Below are 13072 nucleotides of genomic sequence, written 5' to 3'. Positions count from 1 at the left end.
TTCCTGGTGGTCCAGTGTTTAAGAATCCATCTGCCAATGCAGGTGACATGGGTTCCATCCCTGGTGCAGGAAGATTCCACATGCTGCAGGGCAAATAAGCCCATGCACCACAACTAAAGCCCCATGCAGCAGCATAAGATCCCATGCAGCCAAAAATAAAGAAACAAACAAAAAAAGAAATGAGTTGGTGGTGCTTGTATCATGAAAACTGAGACCACAAGAGTAACTGGAAGGGATGGGGGTCCAAGGAGGAGTTCTTGTTGATGTGCTTCTTTGATGGGGAAAAAAAAGCATACAAATGTATGCTAAAGCATACTGAAAGATTAAGTATAACCTGGATTTTACAGATCAGTAAACTAAAACAGTATGAGCTTAAGCAACTTGTCCAAGGAGCTTTCACTTGCATAGCTTTAAGACCCTAGATTGACTTGGGTCTAGAATCTGAGCTGTGAAAATATGCTACAGAACTAACCAAGGAAAAGCTGGTCTGGGCATAATTCAATATTTACACCTTTGATTTAAAAGTCTACCATTGAAAAAATAGTTTATAATCGTTTGCAAGCTTCTGGGGAAGAAAACATGATTATTCATTACCTGAGATTTGTGAATAATAAGACATTAATCGATTTTTATATCAGGTGAGGCTCTGGACATTTGTATGAAGAAAATCACTACTCATTTGAAATATCAACATAAGGACCTTCCAAAAGTAGATGGAAAGCTCACAATGATGGACATTCTGCAAAGTTATCTGGCCTGTACCCTTTGCTGTTGTGAAACACAAAGTTGGAAGAACTATTCTAGAATGCCTTATTCTAGACTTCTGCCTTCCTGGACTTCACTGGGACAATTGTCAAGATCTGAATAGAGTTTATTGATTAGAGAGTATTGTAGTATCAATGTTAATTTCCTAATTTTGGTGTTTGTATGGTTGTGAAGGAGGATGTCCTTCACAAGTATACATTAAATTGTTGAGAAACCAAGGGAGTAGCATCTGCAACTGACTATGAAATGATTCAGGAAAAAAAAAATGTGTGGGTTTATTTAAGAAAGACAGAGCAATGAAGCAAGTACAGTAAAATGTTAACATTTGGGGAATTTGGGTGAAGAGTTTTCAAAAATTCTTTGTACTCTTCCTGTACACAAGTCTGAAGTTATGTCAAAACAAACATGACAGACTTCCCTGGTGGTCCAGAGGTTAAGAAATCACCTGCCAAAGCAGGGGACACAGGTTCGATCACCGTTCTGGGAAGACCCAACATTTCTCAGGGCAACTAACCTCAGGCACCACAAGGCCTGAGCCTGCACTCGAGAGCTGGAGAAGTCCTCCAGCAAGCAAAGTCCTCACCCGACAACTAGAGTCGTCCCAGCTTGCTGCAACTACAGAAAGTCCATGTGCAGCAATGAAGACCCAGTGCAGCCAAAAAATTAAATAAAATTTAAAAATAAAACAAAAAGACAAGAATCTTAAAAATGGAAAGTACGGTGATATGAAATCATAGTTTGGATTTATACTCTTGAAAAACCTTCCTCAGATTTAAAAATGTATATGAAATTTTCAAAATTCACAACTCTTCCCATTGAGGTCAGAATTAATGTAAGTTAAAGAATTTTAGCTTCCCTGGTGGCTCAGGCGGTTAAAATGTCTGCTTGCAATACGGGAAACCCTGATTCGATCCCTTGGTTAGGACGATTCCCTGGAAAAGGAAATGGCAGTACTCTTGCCTGGAAAATTCCATGGATGGGGGAGCCTCATAGGCTACAGTCCATGGGGTCACAAAGAGTCGGACACGACTGAGCGAATGCGCTACTTACTGCCTTCTAACAACACAAAGAGACAGAAAACCAGATACTGAGTGCCTCTTGGTGGAGAGAACACCATCTTTGAATTCTTTTCTGCAGACTTCAAATCTGAATCTTATTAAACCTAGATTCAAACAGCCAAGCTGCAGGAAATACACCAAACAGAGGAAAATCCAGACTAAGGAAAATCTGGAACAATGATCTGGTGTCTTCAACAATTAAATTGCAATGGAGGAAAAATACATAGAAAACCTGTAGATTAAGAGATAAAAAGATACAGATATGAATAGGTGTTTTTTGTTTTTGTTTTTAAAGATGAAGCTAAACTGTAATGTTTAGGGGTGCATCTTTGGGTGATAAAACTGCAAAGAAAATGTAAGTGAATGATCACTATAAATATGGGAAAGTGGTTCTTTTTTTCTTGGGAGGGAACTAGGATTGTTTGAGAAGGTGTGATTGTTTACAGGGTGTCTGAGAAGGCTCCTTTCATGGGGGGTGAAGCTTACAGGGTATTAGTCAATGACAATTCATTTCCTTTAAGCTGCTTTCTATATTTTAACAGTAAGATTTTTTAAAGAAAAACTTTGTTAGTGAACTTGGTGTAACTAACGAAGTAACTTAGGATACAAATCATCTCAGGGTCGCCACCTCAAGTCGCCTTTAGGGACTGCAGACTTCTCTCTCAAATTTTTAAAGTAGTAAAAATGATTCAAATCTATTTTTTACAGGCAATTTCAGTTCAGTTCAGTTCAGTTCAATCACTCAGTCATGTCTGACTCTTTGCGACCTCATGGACTGCCACATGCTGGGCTTCCCTGTCCATCACCAACTCCTGGAGTTTACTCAAACTCATGTCCATCAAGTTGGTGATGCCAAACAACCATCTCATCCTCTGTCATCCCCTTCTCCTCCTGCCTTCAATCTTGCCCAGCATCAGGGACTTTTCCAGTGAGTCAGTTCTTCACATCAGGTGGACAAAGGATTGGAGCTTCAGCTTCAACATGAGTCCTTCCAATGAATATTCAGGACTGATTTCCTTTAGGATTGACTGGTTGGATCTTGCAATCCAAGGGACTCTCAAGAGTCTTCTCCAACACCACAGTTCAAAAGCATCAATTCTTTGGCACTCAGCTTTCTTTATAGTCCAACTCTCACATCCATACATGACTATTAGAAAAGACATAGCTTTGACTAGGCGGAACTTTGTCGGCAAACTAATGTCTCTGCCTTTTAATATGCTGTCTAGGTTTGTCATAGCTTTTCTTCCAAGGAGCAAGCATCTTCTAATTTCATGGCTGCAGTCACCATCTACAGTGATTTTGGAGCCCAAGAAAATAAAGTCTGTCAGTGTTTCCATTGTTTCCCTGTCTATTTTCCATGAAGTGACAGGACTGGATGCCATGATCTTAGTTTATGAATGTTGAGTTTTAAGCCTACATTTTCACTCTCCTCTTTCACTTTCATTAAGAAGCTCTTTAGTTCTTCTTCGCTTTCAGCCATAAAAGTGGTGTCATCTGAGGTTATTGATATCTCTCCCAGCAATCTTGATTCCAGATTGTGCTTCATCCAGCCTGGAATTTCACATGATATACTCTGCATGTAAATTAAATAATCAGGGTGACAATATACAGCCTTGACCTCCTCCTTTCCCTATTTGGAACCAGTCTGTTGTTCATGTCCAGTTCTAACTGTTGCTTCTGGCATAAGCCCTCTTGGAGGAGGTCACCATTAACCCCACCATAAAGCCACCAAGCAGACAACCCACAAACTGCAGAACAATTATAGCAAATAAATTCTTGCACTGTTAATAAAGTTTTAGGACCTACAACAGATTTTCCAACCTGGGGATCTGACAAAGGGATTAAGAACGCCCAGTGAATTTCACTTTGGAGGCCAGTGGGATTTGATTACAGGCAATTTAATATAAATTTTTTTCATTCATAAGAGAAAATGCATGCAAATGATAAAAATTCAAAAAGTGCAAAAGAATAGAAAATGGAATATTGCCATTTCTTTTCTCTCATCTCTAAACTCCTAGTCCCATTCCTCAGAAGCCTTTACCTTCTACTTTGTAAAAAATATCCTTCTATTTGTTTTTTAATTCAGAAAGAATCTATTGACACCTTACTATTAAAAGAGAAATTTATTGCTGTTTGCATCTGCTTTTCTTTCTTCTCTAACTTTTGATTTTTCTTACTTTTATTTCTTCTAGAGGTGGTGTGTGTTTGTGCTCACTTAGTAGTGTCCGACTGTTTGCAACCTCATGGACTCCTCCATCCATGGGATTCTCCAGGCAAGAATATTGAAATGGGTTGCCATTTTCTACTTCAGGAAGATTGGGATCTTCCTGATCCAGGGTTTTAACTTGCACCTCCTGTGTCATCTCCTACATTGGCAGGCGGATTCTTTAGCACTGTGCCACCTGGGAAGCCTCGAGATGCTCCTTTCTGTCTTTAAATATTGTAGTTAAAACTTTGAATCTTGATTTAGCCCTTTTAGAGAGTATCTACTTACTCTCTGGAATGAAGCTGAGGACATTAGTGAGTCCACTTATGTTCCTATTCACCTCACCTCTTCCTGCCCAATTTTTGGTAATTTATTATTTTTACATTGCCATGGTGAATAATGCAAAAGTAGGAAGTCAAAAGATACCTGGAGTAACAGACAAGTTTGGCCTTGGAATGCCAAATGAAGCAGGGTGAAGACTAACAAAGTTACGTCAAGATAATGCACTGGTCATAGCAAACACCCTCTTCCAACAACACAAGAGATGACTCTACACATGGACATCACCAGATGATCAGTGCCAGAATTAGATTGATTATATTCTTTGCAGCTGAAGATGGAGAAGCTCTATATAGTCAGCAAAAACAAACCTGGGAACTGACTGTAGCTCTTGAGCTCCTTATTGAAAAATTCAGGCTTAAATTGAAGAAAGTAGGGAAAATCAATAGGCCATTCTGTTCAGTCGCTCAGTTGTGTCCAACTCTTTGTGACCCCATGGACTGCAGCATGCCAGGCTTCCCTGTCCATCACCAACTCCTGGAGCCTATTCAAACTCATGTCCATTGAGTCAGTGATGCCATCCAACCATCTCATCTTCTGTCATCCCCTTCTCCTCCTGCCTTAAATTCCTAGGCCATTCAGGTATGACCTAAATCAAATCCCTTATGATTATACAGTGGAAGCAACAAATAGACTCAAGGGATTAGATCTGAAAGACAGAGTGCCTAAAGAACTATGGATGGAGGTTTGTAACACCTACAGGAGGCAGTGACCAAAACCATCTCCAAGAAAAAGAAATGCAACAAGGCAAAATGGTTGTCTGAGGAGGCCTCATAAATAGCTGAGAAAAGAAGAGAAGCTAAAGGAAAAGGAGAAAAGGAAAAATATACTCATCTGAATGCAGAGTTCCAAAGAATAACAAGGATTGATAAGAAAGTCTTCATAAGTGAACAGTGCAAAGAAATAGAGAAAAACAATAGGATGGAAAAGACTAGAAAGCTCTTCAAGAAAATTAGAGGTACCAAGGGATCATGTCATGCAAAGATGGGCACAATAAAGGACAGAAACAATACGGACCTAACAGAAGCAGAAGATATTAAGAGGTGGCAGGAATACACAGAAGAACTATACAAAAAGGGTCTTAATAACCTGAATAACCATGGTGGTGTGATCACTCACATAGAGCCAGACACTCTAGAGTGTGAAGTCAAGTGGGCCTTAGGAAGCATCACTATGAACAAAGCTAGTGGAGGTGATGGAATTCCAGCTGAGCTATTTTAAATCCCAAAAGATGATGCTGTGAAAGTGCTGCACTCAATATGCCAGAAAAATTTAGAAAACTTGGCAGTGGCCAAAGGACTGAAAAAGATCAGTTTTCATTTCAATCCCAAAAAAGGGCAATGCCAAAGAATGTTCACATTACTGTAAAACTGCACTCATTTCATATGCTAGGAAGATAATGCTAAAGATCCTTCAAGACAGGCTTCAACAGTATGTCAACTGAGAACTTCCAGATGTACAAGCTGTATTTAGAGAAGGCAGAGGAACCAGAGATCAAATTGCCAACAGCCGCTGGATCATAGAAAAAGCAAGGGAAATCCAGAAAAACATCTACTTCTGCTTCATTGCCTAGACTAAAGTCTTTGACTGTGTGGATCACAACAAGCTGTGGAAAATTCTTCAAGTGATGGGAACACCAGACCATCTTACCTGCCTCCTGAGAAACCCCGTATGCAGGTCAGGAAGCAATAGTTGGAACTGGATATGGAACAAAAGACTGGTTCCAAATTGGGAAAGGAGTACGTCAAGGCTGTATATTGTCACCCTGATTATTTAACTTATATGCAGAGTACATCATGCAAAATGCCAGGCTAGATGAAGCACAAGCTGGAATCAAGATTTCCAGGAGAAATATCAATAACCTCAGAGACACAGATGACAGCACCCTTATGGCAGAAAGCAAAGAGGAACTAAAGAGCCTCTTGATGAAGGTGAAAGAGGAGAGTGAAAAAGTTGGCTTAAAACTTAACATTCAGAAAACAAAGATCATGGCATCTGGTCCCATAACTACACAGCAAACAGATGGAGAAACAATGGAAACAGTGACAGACTTTATTTTCTTGGGCTCCAAAATCACTGCAGATGGTGACTGCAGCCATGAAATTAAAAGATGCTTTCTCCTTGGAAGAAAAGCTATGACCAACCTAGACAGCATATTAAAAAGCAGAGATGTCATTTTTACAACAAAGGTCCAAGGAAAAAAGTCTGTAGACAAAGGTCTATGACTTTTGACATAGTCAAAGCTATGGTTTTACCAGTAGTCATGTATGGATGTGAAAATTGGACCATAAAGAAGGCTAAGCTCTGAAGAATTTATGCTTCCAAACTACGGTGCTGAAGAAGACTCTTAAGAGTCCCTTGGATTGCAAGGAGACCAAACCAGTCAATCCTAAACAAAATCAACCCTGAATGTTTATTGGAAGGACTGATGCTGAAGCTGAAGCTCCAATACTTTGGCCACATGATGGGAAAAGCCAACTCACTGGAAAAGACCCTGATGCTGGGCAAGACTCAAGACAGGAGAAGGGAGTGATAGAGGATGATATGGTTGGATGGCATCAACGACTCAATGGACATGAGTTTGAGCAAATTCCAGGAGATGGTGAAGGACAGGGAAGTTTGGAGTGCTGCAGTCCATGGGGTCACAAAGAGTAGGACATGACTGAAGAACTGAACAACAGTGATGAATAATAAATGTATATTCCATATGTGAAACTTGGTTGATTCTAAAACTTAAAGACTTAAAAACTACAGTATAATGTGTGTGTTAGTTGCTCAGTCGTTTCTGACTATTTGCAACAGTCGTGGACCTGTCAGACTCCTCTGTCCATGGAATTCTCCAGGCAATAATACTGGAGTGGTTTGCCATTCCCTTCTCCAGGGGATCTTCCCAACCCAGGGACTAAACCCAGGTCTCCTGTGTTGCAGGCAGATTCTTTATCATCTGAGCCACCAGGTAAGCCCATATTGTGGGTATGTAAATATTATTCAGGATATAACAAAAACCGTGTGAATGGACCCAAAGGGAAAAATAATCAGAAACTTCCTTTATTTGGTTTGCTTTTCGTCTATTAATCAGGAAAAGTCTATATCAGAACATATAAGCTCAGTTTTCCACACAGTGAGTGGTTTCATGTTCCAACTTCCTACAATAATTTTATCATTGTACCCTCTCTTCGTACTAGCCCATAGAATGCTGTATTATAATTTATCTATCTATAGGCTAAATGGCTTTGTTTTTCCAGAAGAGTGTATGTGTGTGTGTGTGACATGAGTATAAAATGAAAGCTATGCTCATTCTCTCCAGAAAAATGCACTTGTGCAAAATTTGGGGCATAGTTTCAGGAGTTTCACAGACCTCCTCCTAGGTCCCAAAGTAAAAACCTCTACTTTAGTATTTTTTTAACAGAAGGATCTTGGCTTATTCTAGTCAGGGGTAGTCTAGCCCCTGACTGTCCAAGATGGTAGTCAATAAGTATTTGGGTAAATAGTGAATGAACCAATTATTAACACTTTTTCATGTTGTTTTAAAGTCTACTTTTAAAATAGATAATGTATCAATAAATTTCACATCTCTAGTATTTGTTTTGTAGAATCTACTTTTTAATATAATCCAGATACTTGGAGATGGCTTTAAAAATTAGGAGTTTTTAATGATACCCAAGGGATGGGGTGTTAAAGGGTGAAATGTATTGAGGTCTGCAACTTTGGAATGTATCACAACATAAGATGTACTGATGGATAGAAAGATGGATTGCTTACTTCAGACTGAGACAGAGGTCAGCCAGGCTCCTCTGTCCATGGGATTCTCCAGGCAAGAACACTGGAGTGGGTTGCCATGCCCTCCTCCAGGGGATCTTCCCAACCCAGGGATCACTCCCATTTCCTGTGTCTCTGACATTGCAGGCAGATTCTTTACCACTGAGACACTGGAGAAGCCCCAGATAGATGGATACTTATGTAAATACAATATTTATAAAGCCAATATAGATAAATGTTCACTGTAGAATAGGTATATAGGTGTTCATGGTATAACAACTTTTCTGACATGTTTGAAAAGGAGAGTTGTTTAGCTCAAGAAGAACATTTTAAACCTTGGAAGACAGAAATCTTATCATTTTTTTGTTTGCAGAGCTGTCTAGAGAACCTTAATGGTTCCCACTGTACACTCTTTAAATCTACACACAAGGCTTCTCTTGGTAGAACATAATTTTATTAACGTAACTGGGCAATTTATCTAATACAAGTTAGAGAGCTCAAACAATGTAATTACTACCCTGAAATGCGATCGTCATTTACACATGTTTCAGAAGAGGTGCACAAAACGAGAGAAAATGAGTTTCTGTGGTCCTAATGTCATCGGTTTTCTAGTGATGAATTGTTTTACGAACTGCAACAGCGATAGACTAGTTCATTCCAGTTTCTCTCGATTAGAGGGAAAAATAAGGACATTTACGTCCTCCCTCATTCCTGGAAACACCTTATGATCATCCAGCAGGGGTGAAAGCGGTTATAGAGGCAGTAGTTGTGGCATACAGGCGCTGGGATCCTACCTAGACTGGCACTGTGAAGCGGGGAAAATGATCTCTACATCACAGGGCTGATGTAGCATAAAATGGAAAGAGCAGCCGCTGATCTATTATTATCACTATTATCTATAATTGTGGCCCGACATGAAGAAATAGACTGTGCCGGTTCTATCAAAAGTCGTTCCAGTCTAAAATTCTGCGGCAAGATCTGAGACAAATTCCTCAGCTCCGACCTGCGCCCTTACAGAGCAGCCGACATTCTAGGCGGAGTCCGATACTTGAAACCCTCTGAAATTCGAAACATTCCTTAATAACTAGGAAACCACCGACGCGGCGCCCATCTGTGGTGAATGGCCTGTTCCATTCCTGGGGGATGTTGATAGTGGGGGAGCTTGGAAGATTAAGCCGGAAGTGCCGGTGAGTTACTAACATCTCCAGCATTTCACTTCAGGACGATATCTTGTAATTGTCACACTTTTACCCTGACGCCCGCGACAGGCTTTTTGAGGAGCGTTGGGAACGGTGCCCCCGTCTCTCACCTGGGACCATTTGGGCTGGCCGGCGTGAAGACCGGAAACAGAAGCCTGGAGGGTCCCGCCCCCACGCAGGCCCCGCCCCCTCCGCACCTCCCACCTCCCCACAGGCCCCGCCCCCCATCCCGAGACCCGCATTACCCTCCCGGCGGCGCTGCTGGGCAGCTCCACCTCATCTCGGCCCTGCCCGCCGCGGGCGCGCTGGACGTCAGCGCTGCCAGCGTGGAAACGGCGGCGGGGCGCGGGAGGCGGAAGTAGCACCTGGGACTGCCGGGCCTCCTTCGGGCTCCACCGGCCGCCTCAGCCATGGACGCGTCCTTGGAGAAGAAGGTCCGTAGCTTGGGGTAGATGCGGCGCGGCGGCCCGAGACCCCCCTCCTCCGGGACGACTGTTTGCCGCCCGGGAGCTGCCATTGTGACCCGGGAGGAGGCCGGGGACTAATGGGCCCGCCTGAGGAGGCCTGGCTGCGAGGGCGTCCGTCTCGGCCCTCGCGGCTGGGGCCTGGTCACGTCACGAGGCCCGGGGGTCTCTAGGGTCCCCGTGGTCCAGAAGGGGTCGTCAGGGCCGGGTTCTGTTCGGGGCTGCGAGCGACCCGGAGCCCAGTCGGGGGCCTCGGGGCCGACCTTAGGGCCTGCCTCCGCTCGGCTCGCCCTCTCGAATGACAGAGCCAGCAGTCTGCGGCCCCAGAAGCGCCTGGAATGAAGCCCCAGTTGTTTCGGAGCCAACTGCAAACCTGTAGGTTGTCTGCGGTCTCCGAGTTTGCCTTCTTCATTGTGCCTAGGAGTCACCTGAGGCCCTTGGTTTAAAAAAAAAAAAAAAAAAAAATCCAGATTTTCAGCCTTGAAGTCCGAACCTCAGGGGGGCGGGACTGGGATTTGTGGGTTAAACAAGGTCCCCACGTGATTCTGATGCAGTAGTTTAAAGACCCCTGAGGTCCCGAAAGGGGCGGGGCTTCTGCAGATGGTGAATTTCGTTTGGGGCGATGCTGCTGCAGCCCAACTTTCTGGCTCCCCCTTTTTGTGGCTAAGGGAGGCCCTGGGGTCAGTCGGAAATCCACTGGTAGGAGCGTTTTCCTCTGGTCTCCTTTTGGGAGAACAGCAGCGTGGTGTACCTCGCTGACCGCTCTGGCATGTGAAATGGATTCTAATTGTCCCGGATTTAGGGCGGGTAAACGAGAACCAGGGCTTGGGTTTCTTCACGGATCCCTACCTTCAGACCTTGACTTTCTGCCCGCCTCCGAAGTCCTTCTGCCCACTAAGCTTGGGAGTCTGCTTGTCCAGACCCGGTTTTTCAGTTATGTGGGGTTCAGGAGCAATGGTAGTGTTTTAAGACAGCTTTATTTTAATTTTGAACTGGCAAATATTTGGTCGTTTTTTTCAATGCAGCAGCTGCTGTAGATTTGTTCACTTGTCACTGGCGAGTTGAAGGGAGTTAACTACAAGTTGAGCCAGAGGTCTTCATGTGCCCACTGTGATTTAGCCTACACGTTGGTTATTTCTCATAAATTGGTTGGAAGGAATCAAGAAAGGGCAAAGATAGTATGTTTTTCTTCCACTGCCTCTGTGATGAATGTTTCTGGCTAGGCACAAAGTCTTCCTAGGCTTTTGATGAGCACAGTGTCTACCTTTTTTGGAGTTTCAGTCTAAATCAGTGTTTCTCAACTACCAGGCAGTTTTCCCCTCCCTGGGGGATGTTTGGTCAAGGTTTGGATACATATTTTGGTTGTCTCAACCAGGAATTAGGGAGGGGCAGTAGGCCAGGGATTCCACTAACACTTGACATTGCTTCAGGAGAGACACCACGCCAGAGATTATCAGCAGTGCCGAGACTGAGAACCCGGGTTTACAACATATGTGGACCAGTAGTTGAATACAAACGCCAGTGGTTGAATACAAAATGATGCTAACAGTGTCCCCTCAGTGTTGTTTCCTTTCCAATTTCATAAAGAAGATGGGAGCAGCTTTGTGTTATTTCAGTTAGAAGCCGAAAGAACTGGAGTGTTCTTTTCCTCCAGGAATAGTTCATTACAGGCAAATCTAGGAAAGAGTGGGTTGGAATCCTGCTTTACATGCTACTTTTTTGGTATTTGATTAGTATATTGCAGTGTTTGCTCCCTAAGTGTTAATTGATGATAAAAGATCTAAACTCTTCAGATGAAGATCTGAAGAGCTACTGAAACGCCAGCATGCTTAAGCCTGGCGCATTCACAAAAGTTACAGTGATCTTTTAGGAATTCAGAATGTGTGGGCTGGAAGTCTCTGCCTTTGGCCAGTGTGGAAATTCTGAATGTAAGTTTTTCAGAACTAGTACTGTGTCTTATTTTTATATTCTTTGAAGCGATAGAGGGCTTTCCTTGTAATGAACAATTTCTCTTGGTGCTAAGTGGGCAGAAAAGAAAAAGCATTGCTGTAATATGAATGTTGAGGATTTTGTGTTCTGAAAAATAGTTTGCATCAAAGTAAAACATTGCATTGTGCCCATTATTCTGGTTTCTTTGAGGAATAGACTATTCTGTGTTAAATTCTACATTGCTAGTATGTATGAATTTAAGAACTGTTTGAGCAGTTCTGAATGATCCCATTTAAAGTGATCCCTGCATAATTAATACTAGCTACAGAAACCCCAATGTTATTTAACACCCATCCTCTAAAATTTCAAGTAATCTCTCACTCTACACCGTACTGTGCTATCATCATTTAATAGGATCAGTCAGTACATTGCCTTTGGTCCAAATGTAATTTTGTACCCTTGCTTTTTAAGTAATATTCAGACTGCAAACCTGTGATGACAGAGCCTTTTCCTTGCCTTGATTTTTCTTTCACAATAAATCAGTTGTCTTTTTGTATTTGAAATTATCGATGTTCGGAAAAACTAGAGATAGGGTAATTAAAGTGAAAGTGAGAGCCGCTTAGTCGTATCCAACTCTTTGCAACCCCATGGACTGTACAGTCCATGGAATTCTCCAGGCCAGAATACTGGAGTGGTTAGTCTTTCCCTTCTCCAGGGGATCTTCCCAACCCAGGATCAAACCCAGGTCTCCCACATTGCAGGTGGATTCTTTACCCGCTGAGCTACAAGGGAAACGCAGTGTAATTCAAGGGGCAAGAAATTCAAAACTAGAAGAGTTGGAGCCTCAAACCCTCAATACTGTTATGTCCAACTTGTAAGGAACGAGTCTCACAGTGTTTTTTTTTTTTTTTTTTTTTTTAGTTCTACCAGTTTATTGCTACCAACCCATCTTCCTTCACCCTCGTGCACACACGCTTAGTCATGTAATCCCATGGACTTCAGCCCACCAGACTCCTCTGTCCATGGACTTTTGAAGGCAAGGATACTGGAGTGGGTTGCCATTTCCTTCTCCATCACAGTGTTTACTTATGTTTAATTGTTGATCCAAGTTTAAAAAATGCCACAGGAAGTAATAACACTGATGCTGAAGATCTTAATGAGGTATTCAGCACACCTACATACACCTGTTAGTAAAAACCTGCTACTTTAAGCTGTAGAACAGCCCAGACCTTTTCCTGTTGCTTGGAAAAAAAGTCTCATTCTTCCTGGGTATTATGTTTAGACAAGGTGTATTGCAGTTTGTTTTGCATTTACTTGAATTCCAGCCTTGAGTGAACTTAGAGCAGATGTCTC

General features: G+C 42.4%; 1 protein-coding gene across 1 annotated transcript in view; it reads left to right on the top strand.

The window, feature by feature from the left end:
• The first annotated feature begins 9567 nt into the window (after positions 1 to 9567).
• PDXDC1 (pyridoxal dependent decarboxylase domain containing 1) overlaps positions 9568 to 13072 on the top strand; it is a 54044-nt gene continuing 50539 nt past the window's right edge. Inside the window, exon 1 of the mRNA XM_065924376.1 lies at positions 9568 to 9760. Within this exon, the coding sequence (XP_065780448.1) occupies positions 9737 to 9760 (24 nt within the window). The 5' untranslated portion in view covers positions 9568 to 9736. The remainder of the gene's footprint in view (positions 9761 to 13072) is intronic.

Source organism: Muntiacus reevesi, chromosome 2 (genome assembly GCF_963930625.1).
Source record: "Muntiacus reevesi chromosome 2, mMunRee1.1, whole genome shotgun sequence".
Classification (NCBI taxonomy): Eukaryota; Metazoa; Chordata; class Mammalia; order Artiodactyla; family Cervidae; genus Muntiacus; species Muntiacus reevesi.
This window is presented reverse-complemented; position numbering and strand designations above follow the sequence as displayed.